General features: G+C 39.8%; 1 protein-coding gene and 1 long non-coding RNA gene across 6 annotated transcripts in view; one reads left to right on the forward strand and one right to left on the reverse strand.

Moving 5' to 3' along the window:
- The window catches only part of CTNNA2 (catenin alpha 2), a 782,132-nt gene that overhangs the window by 686,511 nt on the left and 77,716 nt on the right, over window positions 1–17,905 (reverse strand). For 3 of the 5 annotated variants that reach the window (XM_043512733.1, XM_043512734.1, XM_038399462.2), the window contains exon 3: window positions 8,795–8,901. In XM_043512733.1, the coding sequence (XP_043368668.1) occupies window positions 8,795–8,864 (70 nt within the window). In that variant the 5' untranslated portion in view covers window positions 8,865–8,901. Of the gene's footprint in view, window positions 1–8,794; window positions 8,902–10,228; window positions 10,273–17,905 lie in introns of those variants that run through there. The other 2 variants (XM_043512735.1, XM_043512732.1) reach the window with 1 other exon arrangement.
- Window positions 14,126–16,858, forward strand: LOC122459750. The gene is made up of 3 exons (XR_006280627.1): window positions 14,126–14,524; window positions 15,335–15,344; window positions 16,847–16,858. It is a non-coding gene; the product is annotated as an uncharacterized LOC122459750 (long non-coding RNA).

The following is a 17,905-nucleotide window of genomic DNA, read 5'->3' on the forward strand; positions in this document are numbered from 1 at the left end:
GCAATTCTGTCATTTCTTATGAATGCTCATGATCTGTTAATTGATTTTTTTAAATCAGCTTAATAGATTTTTCATAGTTTCTCATTTGGAATTTTAATTAACTTGTCTAAAATTCAGTTTAATGTACCATTTTTGGCTCAATGAGTCACTATTTTTCTTGGACATTTTGTTTTTGCTTTTGTTTCCCTTTTTAAATCCATTTTTCAATTCAACTTTTTAAATATATATTCTTCAAGACTTCAGTGACAGTAGTTGGGTGCTCAGTGCTTTTGCAATTCAGGTCACTTATTTATGTGCCTAAATATGAACTTAAGAATCTAAATTTAAGCACCCATATTTGAAAATTAGCCCAAGAACTTTAGGTCCAAAGAGCTGGATATTATTGTTTCTACTTTTTCAAAACGTCCCTGAAATCTTTTGCATCATGAGCATTAAGAATATAGGCTACAATATTCAAATTTTGGTGCCTAATTGAAAAATGGTCCGATTTTAGAGGTGCTGAATATCTGTAGCACCCACTGACTTCAATGGACACAATAGATGCTCAGAACCTTTTAAGAGTCAGATCATTATTTAGGTATTTAAATACAGATTTAGGCACCTATATTTAGAAAATATTTCTTAGTTGAAGGTACAGAAGAAAAAAGTAGTTTAAATATGTTTTTGCATTGCCTCTGACTTTTTGCATTGCCTCTTACAAACTTTTTGTAACTCATTCAACAATTTTCATTTCTGAAATAACCTTCTATAACACCAGATGTCTCTATTAACAATTGCATTGTAAATTCTGTTTAACTGAATGTATAATATGTTGTTTAAGAAAGAAATGCTTATTGCCAGCTGTGATGAGTTTTGTTTTAGTTATTTGGGTATTACCAGTAAAGCCTATTTTGCCTGAATCTCTTCCTATTAGTACACAAAATCACTTGTGTGTGAGTTAGGTATATTATGTATAGATCATCTGTAAAACAAAACCACAAAAGCAAGGAAAAGAAATGTTAAGGCATTTAACGTGCCTTGTATTCCTCCACCCAGAGAATCACACTTCACTACTAGAACTATCACTTTACAGCACAGACAACCCACCACAATCTTAATTCTGCCTTAGTGGGATGCCAGCCTTCCATCACTCCTTCCCTGGACTCCCTACTACCATAAAAAGTCAGACTTCCCCACTACTGTCTGTTATACACGCTTCTGAAAAATCACAGTCACTCATGTCCGGGGACTAACCACAACGTAAACCAACAGTTTACCAACTTTTGGGAGAGCCAATTTTTAATTCATTAGAAATCAGAAAGCAATTCACCACTTTTCTTGAAATGCCTCAGAAAATTCAAGCTTTCCTGAAAGATGACATGCTGAACATTTAGGGCAGATATACAGTGTTCAGTAAAACAAAGAGCCTAAACTCCTGCTTTAAGTACAAAACTGAATGCAAACTTAACTACGACAATGACAGAGTTTTCGTAGGTGCAGCGGCTGGTGACGTTACATCTCTGCTGTCTAAGCAGAATAAAATCAGTGAAAAGCAGGGGGATAAAATTCTTCTTGTTCTAAAATGACTAAGTATTTGTATGAAATAAGCGAAAGTAATTGAGCTGCTCAGTACTATTTATATAGATTGGGATTGACCAGCCCACATTTTGTCAAGAGCATACATAAAGTCTTTCATCTTGATCTTTTTATCATTTTAAATTATGAATTTACATCTTCCTCTCCCATACTGTGGTAGGGTTTTCTATCAGCTTTCTTAAGAGAGCAATACATCTAATTTTAGAGCTTTTGAAAAGGAAATGTAAGTGAGTATACATCCATAACTACTAGAGAAAATGGAACACAGTCATATTAACACCAAAAACTTCAATTGCCACAACAAGACATAACACAAACCTGCTGATGCTAACAAGTATTCTTGACAAACAATTAGAAAAAACAATTAATTAATTTCTCAAGATTAATACGTTTGAATTTGACTGTAGAGTGACCTCTCTGATACAAAGGATATAACCAGGAATTTCTAGAATAATTTCTTGCCTTAAGTTCCACCAAAATAATTGCTATCTGCCAACTTGCTGTGGTTTTTTTTGTCGTAATTTTAATTTTAATTTAAATAAGTTTAGTTTTGAAAAACCAAATGTATTTAAATTAAAAATCATATTTAAAATATGTTTTATTATTATTGTTATTTTAATTATTTTATTTTATTATTTTAATAATCAATTCTTATCCACCCTGATCTCATCAATATAGTTATTTGATGCATAACTTTTATAATTGTCATTTTCATCTATCTTTCCGTAACTGTTTTTCTTCAAGGTGAGCTGCAAATGTCCATTCCACTGTAGGTGTGTTGCATGCAGTTGGAGATTCTTCCCTCAGCAGTACCTGTTGGGGTAGCACATGAGCCTCATGCCACTGTACATAGTGCCTCCAACCCCCTCAGTTCCTTCCTACCAGAAAGATTCCAGTGGAGACGGTTATCCACCAGAGAGTGGAAAACTGAGATAGTTGTCAAATGGAATCTGATGGAACTACACGCTAGGTCTTGTTGTTTCAGGAAGAGGTGAAAGTCCAAGATATGGGAAATGGAATCTTGGACTGCGTGGATGCCTCTTTGCATAGACCAAATGGAAGATCTCTTCCATTTACCAAAGTAAGTAGATCTAGTTCAAGACTTCCTACTATTTAGAAAAATTTCTTGTACTCCTTTAGAGCAATCTTGCTCTAAGACTGTCAGCCATGAAGCAGTTGTCAAGTGGAGGGCATATAGGTTGGACTGTAGATGTCCCGGCAGATGTCCCAGGAGATCACATCTTCATCTCTCGGGAGTGACAAAGGGGGTATGACCGATAGGGTTACACATCTGACTGCAGTACCAGGTGGGTGAAACCAGTACCAACAAGTTCAGTAATCCCTGATCTGCCTCAAAAGCCTCAGGTATAGATGATACCTTCAAGGGCTCCTGATCCTGTGGTGCCACAAGGTGCGTCAGTCCTGGGATCAGTCTTAATGGGCCCTTTCTGGGCTCTGGAGTCAACAGTATGTCTTGGCATGCAGGCTGTATATGGGGATGCCTCTTCTTTGAGTGCTCTTCAGAGTCCTTCGCTCCAATTGATGTCTTGCCTACAGATTTCGATGTCCCCGGTACCGAGTTTTTCAAAGACTCAAAAAGTCTTCTCTTCGGTACTGATTAGGTGGGTCTGTCTATAGACACAGCTAGAATGGGCAGAGCACTCCTGAAAGACTTGGACACGATCAGTATCCGTTCCAAGTGGGAATGTTCCAATGGAGGGTGAAATGCAAGCTCCATGACTAAGTAGTTGAGCTTGGCAGCCCTGTTCTTTCTGGAACAAGGTTTGAACCTCTCTACAAATGTGATATTTGTCATCTACATGTGTTCCCCCAAATATTTAAGGCAGCTGGGGTAAAGGTTGCTCACTGACATAGGTTTGCCACATGAGCAGCAGGCCTTGAAAAAGGGAGAACACAGCATGAGTTCAGTACAGGATCAGTACCCAAATGGGCACCAAAGACTGCACGTCACTAAGAACTAAACTAATCTTACTCTAATCTCTAGCTATGTACAAAATACACTACTCTAAGCTAAATTAACATGACAGATACTATAAATACAAGAAGAGAGGAAAGACTTTCAAACGCAAAGATAACAGCTCCAACAACTGTCACTGGTGGCAAGAAGGCACTGAGGGGAGTCGTGAGCTGATCGGGCCTTTATACTGGTGTGCAGTGGCATGAGGTACAAGAGGGCACTTGTGCTGCCCCAATGGGCATTGCTGAGGGGAAAATCTCTGACAACCATGCACGAGGCACGCATACACCTACAGTGGAACAGACAAAGGCAATCACTTTGAGAAGAACTTGAATATTTTAGCCTACACTCTTTTTCAAAAGGTCCTATATCATTTTCAATGTATCTCCTACAATTCCATTTAGAGGGAGCAAAGAGCTGACAACATTGACCATGTGATGTCACAGTAACAGAATTCCACAGGAAGATTTCCATACGTGGAAAGGAGATGGATCATCACTGTCAAACAAATTCAGAAGCAATCATTTTTGTGTAATATTTTTCTGTTAAAAATAAATGTAGTGTGCTCAGAACATTTCATACTAGCAGGGCCAGTCATAATCAAAGCAGAAAAGACCAACAAAAAGTATTTGAAAGCTGAAGAAATATTCTTATAGCAAGAGACTTAAGAAGCTCAGTTTATCTGGTTTATCAAAAAGAAGACTGAGCAGTGGCTTTATTACAATATGCAAGTACCTTTACAGGGAGAAAATTCGAGGATTAACAGGATCTTTTATCTATCTGAGAAAGGCATAACGAGAACCAATGGCTGACAGATTCAAATGATAAAGAAGGCACTTTAAAAAAGAACAGTGAGAATGATTAACCACTGGAACAAATTACCAACGGAAGCAGTTTTAAGTGAGCTGTAGCTCACGAAAGCTTATGATCAAATAAATTTGTTAGTCTCTAAGGTGCCACAAGTACTCCTTTTCTTTTTAACGGAAGCAGTGAATTTCCCACTTCTTGAAGTCTTCAGATCAAGAGTGGATGCCTTTCTGGAAGATATGCTTTAGTCAAACATAAGTTATTGGACTCAAAACAGGGTGGCTGGTTTAAATTTTGTAGCCTGTGTTATACAGGAGGTCAGACTAGGTAATCTAAAGGTTCCTTATGGCCTCAAAAATCTATGAAATCAAGAAGTTGCTTAGGGACCATCACAAACTCTGAAATGTACAAATTGGTTCAATTTTCCCCTCCTGAATCTAGCCTTGCCTCCCACTCTCATCTTGTTGCTAAACTATGAAAAAAATCAACATGTTGCTGCACTCAGCCAAATGGTGGTGGACTTCAGGGCATATGTTAGTTTCTATGGTTGGATAAAATGATGTCACAAAGTCACATATAATTATTTATAGTATGTATATTGGTCTTGCTGATCTTAAACCCATCAACACCAAACTTGACCAAGGCAAATCCAGAAACCTGTGTTTAAATCACTAGTCCCAATCTAACAGGAGCTTTACTGTTTTCATCTGAAGTCTTCAACCATCCTCTCAGAGACCATGGAACTTTTCCCCTTGTAGACTTCACCCTTTAGTAAAGGGTACCCTGTGCTGACCTATTACTGCCTAACAGAGTCATCCTGCTATAACTTTGCCTGACTTCTCTTTCTATCAGCAGGACCAGAGCAAAAGACAACTCATAACCTAATTCCTCACCCCAACTCAGCATGTTAGGATCTTGCAGATTTTAAAAGAGCCCTCCACATTAGCAGCAGATTTATCTGTCTAGGTTTGTCAGGAGAGTTCATTAATATGTTAAATGAAAGCCACACCCATGTGACATTCCCCCGGTGTTATCTGGACTGGTGATCTGCTAGGTCACTCCAATCTTCAACTCTGGGAGCCAGCCTTACCCTGCTCTACTGTGAGAACCCCCACACCTAGATTGTTCCTGCACAGCCTCAAGCACGTAAGCTGCTCCCAGCTACATGAGTGAGCACTTTTGATCAGCCACTGCTTGGATTGTGCAACCAAATGATGCTAGCCAATATTTCCGGTCCCAGACACAACCCTAGGAATCTCCTTGTTGCAGTGTCCAGTTATGCCCGCTGGACGCTGCAAGCTTATACAAGTTTGTCAATTTAACAAAGACATTGATATGTACCAGGCTTGTTAACCCAAGGGGAGTCTCTGATCGCTTCAAACCAAACACGCTGCTTCAGGTAGAATAAACAAACAAATTTATTAACTACAAAAGATAGATTTTAAGTGATTATAAGTCAAAGCACAACAAGTCAGATTTGGTCAAATGAAATAAAAGCAAAACACATTCTAAGCTGATCTTAACACTTACAGTGCCCTTACATACTTAGATACTTTACGGGGAAGAGATGGCCAGCACTCTGTAGAGATAGAGGTGGTTAGGGACTATTTAGAAAAGCTGGACGTGCACAAGTCCATGGGGCCGGACGAATTGCATCCGAGAGTGCTGAAGGAATTGGCGGCTGTGATTGCAGAGCCCTTGGCCATTATCTTTGAAAACTCGTGGCGAACGGGGGAAGTCCCGGATGACTGGAAAAAGGCTAATGTAGTGCCCATCTTTAAAAAAGGGAAGAAGGAGGATCCTGGGAACTACAGGCCGGTCAGCCTCACCTCAGTCCCTGGAAAAATCATGGAGCAGGTCCTCAAAGAATCAATCCTGAAGCACTTAGAGGAGAGGAAAGTGATCAGGAACAGTCAGCATGGATTCACCAAGGGAAGGTCATGCCTGACTAATCTAATCGCCTTTTATGATGAGATTACTGGTTCTGTGGATGAAGGGAAAGCAGTGGATGTATTGTTTCTTGACTTTAGCAAAGCTTTTGACACGGTCTCCCACAGCATTCTTGTCAGCAAGTTAAGGAAGTATGGGCTGGATGAATGCACTATAAGGTGGGTAGAAAGCTGGCTAGATTGTCGGGCTCAACGGGTAGTGATCAATGGCTCCATGTCTAGTTGGCAGCCGGTGTCAAGTGGAGTGCCCCAGGGGTCGGTCCTGGGGCCCGTTTTGTTCAATATCTTCATAAATGACCTGGAGGATGGTGTGGATTGCACTCTCAGCAAATTTGCGGATGATACTAAACTGGGAGGAGTGGTAGATACGCTGGAGGGGAGGGATAGGATACAGAAGGACCTAGACAAATTGGAGGATTGGGCCAAAAGAAATCTAATGAGGTTCAATAAGGATAAATGCAGGGTCCTGCACTTAGGATGGAAGAATCCAATGCACCGCTACAGACTAGGGACCGAATGGCTCGGCAGCAGTTCTGCGGAAAAGGACCTAGGGGTGACAGTGGACGAGAAGCTGGATATGAGTCAGCAGTGTGCCCTTGTTGCCAAGAAGGCCAATGGCATTTTGGGATGTATAAGTAGGGGCATAGCGAGCAGATCGAGGGACGTGATCGTTCCCCTCTATTCGACACTGGTGAGGCCTCATCTGGAGTACTGTGTCCAGTTTTGGGCCCCACACTACAGGAAGGATGTGGATAAATTGGAAAGAGTACAGCGAAGGGCAACAAAAATGATTAGGGGTCTAGAGCACATGACTTATGAGGAGAGGCTGAGGGAGCTGGGATTGTTTAGTCTGCAGAAGAGAAGAATGAGGGGGGATTTGATAGCTGCTTTCAACTACCTGAAAGGGGGTTTCAAAGAGGATGGCTCTAGACTGTTCTCAATGGTAGCAGATGACAGAACGAGGAGTAATGGTCTCAAGTTGCAATGGGGGAGGTTTAGATTGGATATTAGGAAAAACTTTTTCACTAAGAGGGTGGTGAAACACTGGAATGCGTTACCTAGGGAGGTGGTAGAATCTCCTTCCTTAGAGGTTTTTAAGGTCAGGCTTGACAAAGCCCTGGCTGGGATGATTTAACTGGGACTTGGTCCTGCTTTGAGCAGGGGGTTGGACTAGATGACCTTCTGGGGTCCCTTCCAACCCTGATATTCTATGATTCTATGATTCTATGATAGCTTCTCACCACAGGCTGGCTGGTTGCCCTTCAGCCAGGCTCTCCCCTTTCATCAGCACTTCAGTCACTTGGTGGCGGTGTCTGTAGATGGAGGTGGAAGAGAGATAGCATGGCAAATTTCTCTTCCTTTTATCATGTTCTTTCTTCCCCTTTGGCTTCCCCCCCAAGAGTCAGGTGAGCATTACCTCATCCTAGTCCCAAACTGACCAAGGGAAAGGGGGTGACTCACACGAAAATTCAAGAGATCCTTTGTTGCTGCCTAGGCCAGTGCCCTTTGTTCCTGTGAGGCTGGGCTGGGTTTGTCTCATACATGCCTGGATGAAATGTGAACTGCCCCTCTGCTCCTGGAGAGTTTTGCCTGGGCTTGTTTTAAGCCATGAAGACACATTTTCAGCCTCATAACTATATGCATGAAATTACAACCTATAACATTACTATAACAACAATGCTCAGTGCATCATGAGCCTTCTGAAGACACCCGACATGACAAACTTTGCATTAGACATCACACAAGCATATTATAAGGATGAACATAGGTGAGAACATGGGGGTACAGAGTGACATAACCCATTTGATCACTTCATAAATCTCAAAAGGTCATGTAGCCAAGGTTTACCTTATACTGGCTTGTCAAATGTAATTTGAAGAAAAATATAAAATACCTTTTTGTCCCAACATATAAAGGGCAAAACAAACATATTACTGATGGCAGCAATTTTGCTGGAAAGTGACATCATTCAACATGAGCAGTATGGGAGCCTCACATAAAAAGATCATTTAAAAATAGAACTTTTGTTTAATATCAGTTTTACTCTCACTGTAGAAGCCAGCATTAAACTCAAAAGAAAGCCTACCCCTTCTCCTTCAGACCACTCCCCAAGATCCATCTGTGCCATAATGTCTGTAAAAAAACTGCCAATTAATAATGACATGAGAGACAAAAGGGGATAGTTGGCATTTACTTTATATATAATTGTTAGAAGAATAATTGCTGATTGTCATTATCTATTATAGGTATATAAAAATTGTATTTGTCTGATTTTATTCCTCTCCCATGATTCTTTTTATGATATTTGTCTTAGACAGCAAGTCTCTAAAGCAAGAACTCCTAAATGTGTGTTTGCATACTGCCTCGTGCAAGGATACTGCCTGGGAGCCCTAAAGTACCACTGTAATAAAGAATAACCATACACTGAGATATAGCATCACAGTCAAGACAACAGCTAACTACTGTACAAAAAAAATCAACTTACCTGTGTAACAAGGGGTTCTAAGAGCCTCTCTACTGTAAGAGTCCTGATTTCCAAACTTTTCGGGTCCCATTTTAAAATGATAGGTGAAGTTGCAGAAGTCATGCTCCCTAGAAGAGACAAAATTACATAAACCTATCTAAATTATTCAGTCTGTATATTTTTAGATATTACATAAAAAGGAGTACTTATATATTCTGTGCACACAAGATATACAACAAATATTCCTGCATCACTCCCATATGTACATAAAACCCACAGCTAATTTCACACAATGTTTGAATTCATTCACAAGATCTCTTTCCCGCTACATCCTCACTGAACTCCTTCTTCAACACCCACTTTTGTCATGCTGCCTACATTTGATCTAGTTGCAGTGCTGCCAACTCTTGCAATTTTATCATTAGTCCAGCAATATTTGACGTTTTTCTCAAAGCCTCTGCTCTTGGAAAAATGTAATTATGTGAACATCTCAGCATTTATTTATAAAACGAAAAGGAAGCATACAGCCTCCACCACTGCAGAGAACAGCTTGAAAATGTGAACCATAAAGGCTCAAAATCCAGAACACTTATAAAAAGAAACAAAATTTATTATTTTTAAAAATCTCATGATTTGGTGGGGGAGAGGCTAACTCAGAATTTTTGAAGGTTTGGGGTTAGCAGTACTATGCTGACTTGTATAAAAGCTAACCATTTGTTGTTCCTCTTCCTCTAACCTTTGTCTACCTAGCTGTCTTTAGACAGTGAGCTCACTGGGTTCGGATCCATCCTGTTTTAAATTTCTGAAAAGTGCCTAGCATACCATGAGCACTGTCACATAAAAATAATAAATAATAATAAAAGTAGCAATAATAATGTTTTACAATGTCTTGTATAGCTGAGATCAGAATAATACCTTCTATATTTAATTAACACAGACATTTAAAATGGTTTTCTTAATCAAACTAATTACTGCCTACACTAAACCACAGAGGAATGTATTTGAGTAATATGAAAAGCATATTATAGTTTACAAAAGCAGAGGCATTCAGGCACATACCCTGAAGTGTGCAATGCATAGCATGTACTTAGTACTGTAAGTATTGCCTACCACCCGACAACATCTGATGGAACAATTTGTAATAGGAAGGACTTGAAATAGGAAGGACTTTCCCTGTGTCATTCAGGAGAGTTGCAGTGCCCATTAACTACCACTCAGAACCATAGGTAGGTAAATGCAGATGAAAGGCATTTCACGAGAGACAAAGATATTTATCTTGTCCAGACACTACCTAAAATATATCATAAGCCAATACGAAAGCAGAGTATAATACCACAAAACCTAACTAATCTATGCTCCTTATAATTTGCACATGCAAAACCAGCCCTCTCTTATCTCGTTTGCAAACATTTTGCAAACTGAATGCTAGTATGAGCATTTGATCAAGATACTTACAGGCTACATCCAGGGATGCTTGAACCCATATTGGTCAGCTCCAATGCAGTCAGGCAGGTACTAATAATGAACCCTTAAGAGTTTACTTGTTTACACCCTGTAACAAGCAAGTGTCATTGCCAATTACTGAATTCAACCAAAAAGCCATTTGAGACAGTTCATGCTTATTTCTAATCTTAATCCAGATAAGATTTACAACCTCCTTTCTCCCCAAGGCCTTTCCTCCATATTTTTTCCCTCCTTCTTGCTGATCAACAGTTTTTCCTTTGTACCTAAATTCACAGTGGACATAACTTTTTAGAGAATACTGGTATGGGGGTGGAAAGGTCAGTGTTGACTCTTTTTTAAGACAGTTTCAGAGTAGCAGCCCTCTGTATTTTCCAGCAAATGCATCCGAGAAAATGAGCTGTAGCTCACGAAAGCTTATGCTCAAATAAATTTGTTAGTCTCTAAGGTGCCACAAGTACTCCTTTTCTTTTTTTAAGACAGATTCTCTTTGTCACATTTTAAACCATCTGCAGGCTTCCTTATTGGTCAGAGGCCTTCCTTTTAGAAACTTCCCCTTATTTCATTAGTTATTCTTTGAACAAAAATATCATTGACGTTGTTCAATCATTATGACCAGACTATACTCCACCTAGCAGAGCAGACATTGCTGGAAGTTTTCTGGATACAGTATGTGAAGGAAATTGAAATATGTGCAAAAAACATTGATGGGAAATTCATTAATCTGAGTCTTGATTGGTGGAGCAATGCACACAATGATCACATAATATGCAGCTGCGTGACAACAAAAAATGGGATTATCTATTTTACAGAAACAATTGATGCATCAAGAAATACCCATACAGCAGACTACTTAAAAGTAGTATCAGTAAAAGCTGTAACAAACTGTGAACAAAAATTTAAGTGTCAGGAGTGCAGCTTTGTCAGAGAGAATGTTGTAAATGTAGCAAAGATGAGGAGAAATCGAGAAGAGGACAATGAAGGGAACCTGAAACTTGAAGGGAATCTGAACCTTGAAACATATGGGTTCAGTGTTCATTTGATTAATCTTTTAGACAAAGACTTAAGTACAACTCCAGGAATAAAGGAAAATGTTGTCAAAATTGCAAAAATACTTCTGTAACAACCACTTTGCTTCAGCTTCACCAAAGAGAGCAGGAGGATGCAAACTAATTCTCCCCTAAGATGTATGATGGAATTCAGTGGTTGACTGTTTCGAGTTATTAAGGACTGGCCTATTCCAATGACAATTTGTGAAGAAAATTGTGACAAAATATATGGAAATAACACAGCCAAAGTAGTCAACATTGGACTGAAGAGAAATGTAGAAGATATGCTGAACATACTGAAAGGTATTTCTGGAGCCTCGGACAAACTGCAGAAAGATTGCTACTTTATTGCTGATGCTGCTGAAATTTGCAAAGCGCTTCAAGAGACACTGAAGAAAGAAATACCCAACAACAACAAAGGTAAATTGCAGGCAGTAAAGAAGTTGATGGATCAAGCAATTACTCTACCTCATCTTTTTGGCCAATATTCTCCACTCAAAGTATCTGGGTAGATTCCTAACTGCTAAAGAAGATGATGCTATATGACTTGGGCATCCAATAATCACCATTGTCATGCCAACCATAATAAATTTAAGGGTTCAAGATGAACCATTCAAGCTGTACATGTTTGCTGAAGAAGTTTTAAAGAAAGTCACACCACTGAACACACCGCTGGAAATCACTAGCTAAGCACCTGGAACAAGAGTCTGTTGAAGTACTAAACCAACTTTTGACAGCAGTAGCCTCTTCTTCAGGCTCAGAAATAATATTGTCTTCATTTGGATTAATTAATTTAAAGATGAGAAATCGATTGGGAGTTGAAAAAGTAGGAAAACTTGTCTCTCTCTTCCAGTCTATGAATAAAAATGAGACAGGAAGGAATGAGATCTACTAGTTTTAACAGTTTAAAGGACAGCTTAAATAACTTAGGACACTGTTGTCTCATTTTCAAGAGATGTAGGTGAGTAGAAATTTAAGCTACAGTCACTTTCATCCAGGCATATTTGAAAATTTCTCCAGGTTGAATTGAAATAATCAGTTTAATTCACTGTCTACAGTTAATCCCTCTGTTCCTTTAATAAATCATTTAGTTGTAAATGTGAAACGTGTTTTGATAAGAGAAGTTTATATATCCAAAACATTTAAGGTTGTTTTAATAAAAAATAAATTTTATAAACTGTTTTGTGTGTTTAATTAAATTTCAATTACTATCCTAATGCAGCATAACAGAAATCATGAGCTAAAATTAATTATCTAGTAAATAAGCAGTATATAATTCACTATTTTCTAATATACTAAAATGTACTATAAATAAAAATCTTAAAATATTAAGCTATATAATTGGTTAAATAAATGTATATGGTTATAGCGTACTGTTCTAGGTAGCAAAAAGATGTACCAAATCTAGTATAAAGACTCCATTTAGTTGTGAATCGACATGTTTTAATGATATCAATCAATGAGAAAATACCTGTATTGAGAAAATAACGAAGTACAAATGGAAAAATTGATTAAAATCAAGGCTTTCCAATTTGTGATTTAAACCATGACTTAAATTGCCTTGCTTTAAATCAATCTACCCTGATTGCAAAGTCAACACAGCTAAGCAAAACAAACAAAAATGTTAAGTTGAATAATTATTCATTCTATTTCATTAACTAATGCCACCTGAACAATTTAAAATGAAAAAGAGAGTGAATAGGGGTTACACTCCTGAGCATAATCTGTTAGGATTAAAATTTTTTCCTTGCAACTCATAGGGAATTCCTTCCTAGCCGAAAAAACAGGCAAACAAGGAATAGGTTGCATAATGACAGGTTTCAGAGTAGCAGCCGTGTTAGTCTGTATTCGCAAAACGAAAAGGAGTACTTGTGGCACCTTAGAGACTAACAAATTTATTAGAGCATAAGCTTTCGTGAGCTACAGCTCACTTCGAAGTCTATTAGGTGCCACAAGCACTCCTTTTCTTTTTAAGGAATAGGTTTTTGATCATATTCTGTTCACATATTCTGTTATCTCGTCTACCCAAACAAGCAAAAACGTTACTTCACATATTGTATTTAAACACAAGAACCTCACAGCCCTGAAGTATTCCAATGTACTTAGGCCAGGTGGGACACTGGCAGAGCAGGAGCCAGCTCATGCCAAGGCCCCAGGTCTCACTGAACGTTTAGAAATGGATGCTGCATGTATTTTTCTCACTCAACTATGCCCCATGTTACAATGTAACAGGGAACACTTGCATTGTATATATCCCTGATAACTGAAAGTGCTGCAGCCTGGGGGAATTACGGAGGTTAAGAATTTGTCACGGTTATCTTTAGTAAAAGTCATGGACAGGTGGCGGGCGGTATACAAAAAAAAATTAATGGGAGCCATAACCTGTCTGTGACTTTTACTAAAAATAATGAGGGGAGAGAGGGCAGGGTGTTGGGAGGGAAGGAATAACAGCTGGAGCACTATCGTGTGGATTGACAGCCCCAGCCCCACCGCTATGGTGGGGAGGGATGAGGGAAAGCGCAGTCCCAGCTTCAATCCTGGCTGAAGTCACGGGGCAGGGACACACAGCAGCAACTCTAGCTCCAGCCACACCTGAAGCCGTGGGAGGGGAGATGCACAGCCCAGGCTCTAGAACTGGACACAGCCACAGTGACAGGGGGGATGCACAGCCTCAGCCCCGGCTGAAACCAAGGGTGAGGGGCTCACATCCCCGACTTCCGCCCCAGCTTCTGACAACTGAAGCCAAAGTCATGGAGCTCTGGGTAAAGTCATAGAATCCATTACTTCTGTGATCTCCATAACTGAATTGTATCCTTAACAATTACACACCTTCTGGTGGGGGATTGTGACCACCTGGATGATAATCACTGAGCTAACAAGGTAATTGGGGAGAATATAAGGAGAGGAAACAGGAAGCAAAGGCAGCTGAGGAAGGAGCTCAAGAGGAACTCAGAAGGAAGCTCAGAGGGTGAGCCTGGGCTGAAGAGTGAGGGCTACAGGGAAGTCTGTCCTTGCTATAAGCCCATGTTGCATGTTCTGGTGATGCAGGAGGGAAATAATGCACACCTTGTTGAAGGATCAACAGCCTGGTGTGTGTTTATGACTGCGGAACCACCTGAACTAGTGCCCTGTGAAACACTGTAACACTCCGTAACTAAGTAACCCATCAAACAGAACAAATGTGTAATGCAAATGAAGGACTATAGCAGGAAGGTGCGAATCCCTGCATATTTCAAAAAAAGTGGTCATGTGTGACGATCAAAGACTCTAAATGCTATCCTCTCTCTCTCCGCATCATCAAAGAAAGAGCCCATGTCGGTACTGATTCTGTCAACTTGTTTTTCTGTGACAAGACGCTATAAGTATGGACACAAGGAAAAAATCTTCATCTCTGGACTGTTTGGATTCTAACGGGGCAGAATAACCAAACAAGAAGACAGAGATCCCCAGAATTATTCTGGGTAGCCCTGAGAGACTTTTGAGAAACGGGCAGATAACTACATCTCTGCTACCATTTGGAATTATAGACTGTGACTCTCCTGTACATATATTTTACCTGCATTAACCTCTCAATAACTCTAATTTCTTTTTCCTGGTTAATAAACCTTTAGTTAGTTTGCTATAGAACTGACTACCAATATTGTCTTTGGTGTGAAATTTAGGAAACAAATCAATCTGGGTGAGTAACTGGTCTGTTGGCACTGGGTGCAGCCTGATTATTTTGTGGGTTTGGTGCAAGTGACCATTTATTGCATAAACTAGCTTGCCCAGTATCTAAGGGGACTGTCTGCGACTCCATTATAAGACTATTGCATTACTTTAGGAGTTCAATTTGGTACTGTCTTGGTGAAATCTAATTATAGAACATATCAACAGTTGGGTGTCTGCCCTGAGGTAGGCACTCATGGCCATGAGCCACTCCAGACACCATGACACCACATTTGTGCCAGCCTATTATGTATAAGGAGGAGAACCTATGCTATCTGTCAATAGAAGATAACCACAAGACTTAATACAATTAATATTTTTGTTTAAATATAAACAAAAGAAGAAGAAAAGTTGTTGTCAAGAAAAATTCTCTCTTTTCATCTTACTTTCCCAGCTCAGAAAGAAAGCCAAATTTTCCAAGAGAGAGACGGTGGTAGAAGTAATATCTTTTGTGTAAGCTCAAAAGTTTCTCTTTCACCAGCAGAAGCTGGTACAGTAAAAGGTATTACCTCATGCACCTTGTTTCTCCAATATCCTCGGATCAACACGGCTTCAACATTACAAACAATCTTTTCCAAGTTACTTTAATGTTCTTGCTTTTCTCCAAGAGTTTCTGCTTTGCAAAACTTTCCATTTTGAAAACCTATATTGACCATGTAGTTAGATAAGCAATAATCCAATCTTTCTTGAAAGCTGAAGTTAGTTTAGGTGTAAACACTTATAATTTACAGTTATGTGCTGCTCTTTATTCAGAGTAAGTTTCACTGAACTAAACTATGACCAGCAACTTTCTAAATGTTTATTGGAGAGGACATGCAGTTCCTCAGTACAAAACCTGACTGAAAAACATTCACTGACAGCACGTGATTTAAAGTTCAAACCTTGAAGCATGTTGTCAACAGTGGAAATCCCTGAGCCAGAGAGTGTGATGAGTCATCAGAGGCAATTATCTTCTGATAGGCCCCATGCCAGTCAACTGGGTCCAGCCAATCACAGGCAAAGACCCACCCAAATGATCCCAAGGTAGATATATAGGCTCTTAGTTGAAGCAGTCTCTTCAGTCTGTTCAGCATCACTACCTGGTCAGGAACATTACCACTGCCAGTAGTGTCAACCAACTGCCATTGCTCCTGCTCCTACTCCAGTCTGTGTCTGTTTCCATAGTAGTGTGGGCCCCTGTGTCAGTGCAGAATCCTAATGTCAGTGGAACTCTGCATGGGTAGTCCACACTACCCTGAGCTTTTAAAAAACAAAACAGATATATTTTACTGCATGTGAGGCTTTTTCTTTTCCACTCATGGAAAACAGGGAGGAATCAAATTCTTGAGTCTACCACACTACAATGTGTTGAATTCATCCACAGTGTAATGATCTTGGGGTTCATTAAATAACAAACTAGTGATTGGGAAAGGAATACAACTTTCATAAAACCAACTGGAGAGCCTCTCTCCTGAACTGCTGCACACAGCCATGCTATGTTTCCAATCCCAGTCTCCAGGGCACATCGCCAAATTCCCACATTCACAACACTATCCCTTATGAGAGAGTGTCTCCAAATCACAATCTTTCATAAACATCTCTCTACACATAAAGAAAAGGAGTACTAGTGGCACCTTAGAGACTAACAAATTTATTTGAGCATAAGCTTTCATGAGCTACAGCTCACTTCATCGGATGCATTTGGTGGAAAATACAGTGGGGAGATTTATATACATAGAGAACATAAAACAATGGGTGTTACTATACACACTGTAAGGAGAGTGATCACTTTAGGTGAGCTATTACCAGCAGGAGAGGGGGGGGGGAGACCTTTTGTAGTGATAATCAAGATGGGCCATTTCCAGCAGTTGACAAGAATGTCTGAGGAACAGTGGGGAGTGAGGGACGGGGGAATAAACATGGGGAAATAGTTTTACTTTGTGTAATGACCCATCCACTCCCAGTCTTTATTCAAGCCGAAGTTAATTGTATCCAGTTTGCAAATTAATTCCAATTCAGTTGTCTCTCCTTGGAGTCTGTTTTTGAAGTTTTTTTGTTGAAGAATTGCAACTTTTATGTCTGTAATTGAGTGACCAAAGAGATTGAAGTGTTCTCTGACTGGTTTTTGAATGTTATAATTCTTGACGTCTGATTTGTGTCCATTTATTCTTTTATGTAGAGACTGTCCAGTTTGACCAATGTGCATGGCAGAGGGGCGTTGCTGGCACATGATGGCATATATCACATTGGTAGATGTGCAAGTGAACGAGCCTCTGATAGTGTGGCTCATGTGGTTAGGCCCTATGATGGTGTCCACTGAATAGATATGTGGACACAGTTGGCAATGGGCTTTGTTGCAAGGATAGGTTCCTGGGTTAGTGGTTCTGTTGTGTGGTTGCTGGTATTTGCTTCAGGTTGGGGGGCTGTCTGTAAGCAAGGACTGGCCTGTCTCCCAAGATCTGTGAGAGTGATGGGTTGTCCTTCAGGATAGGTTGTAGATCCTTGATGATGCATTGGAGAGGTTTTAGTTGGGGGCTGAAGGTGATGGCTAGTGGCGTTCTGTTATTTTCTTAGCTGGACCTGTCCTGTAGTAGGTGACTTCTGGGTACTCTTCTGGCTCTGTCAATCTGTTTCTTCACTTCAGCAGGTGGGTAATAGCTCACCTTAAGTGATCACTCTCGTTACAATGTGTATGGTAACACCCATTGTTTCATGTTCTCTATGTATATAAATCTCCCCACTGTATTTTCCACTGAATGCATCCAATGAAGTGAGCTGTAGCTCACGAAAGCTTATGCTCAAATAAATTTTTTAGTCTCTAAGGTGCCACTAGTACCTTTTCTTTTTGTGAATACAGACTAACGGCTGCTACTCTGAAACCTCTCTACACATAGTTAGTGCTCTACCAAATTCACGATCCGTTTTGCTCAAATTC

Source organism: Dermochelys coriacea, chromosome 4 (genome assembly GCF_009764565.3).
Source record: "Dermochelys coriacea isolate rDerCor1 chromosome 4, rDerCor1.pri.v4, whole genome shotgun sequence".
Taxonomy (NCBI): Eukaryota; Metazoa; Chordata; order Testudines; family Dermochelyidae; genus Dermochelys; species Dermochelys coriacea.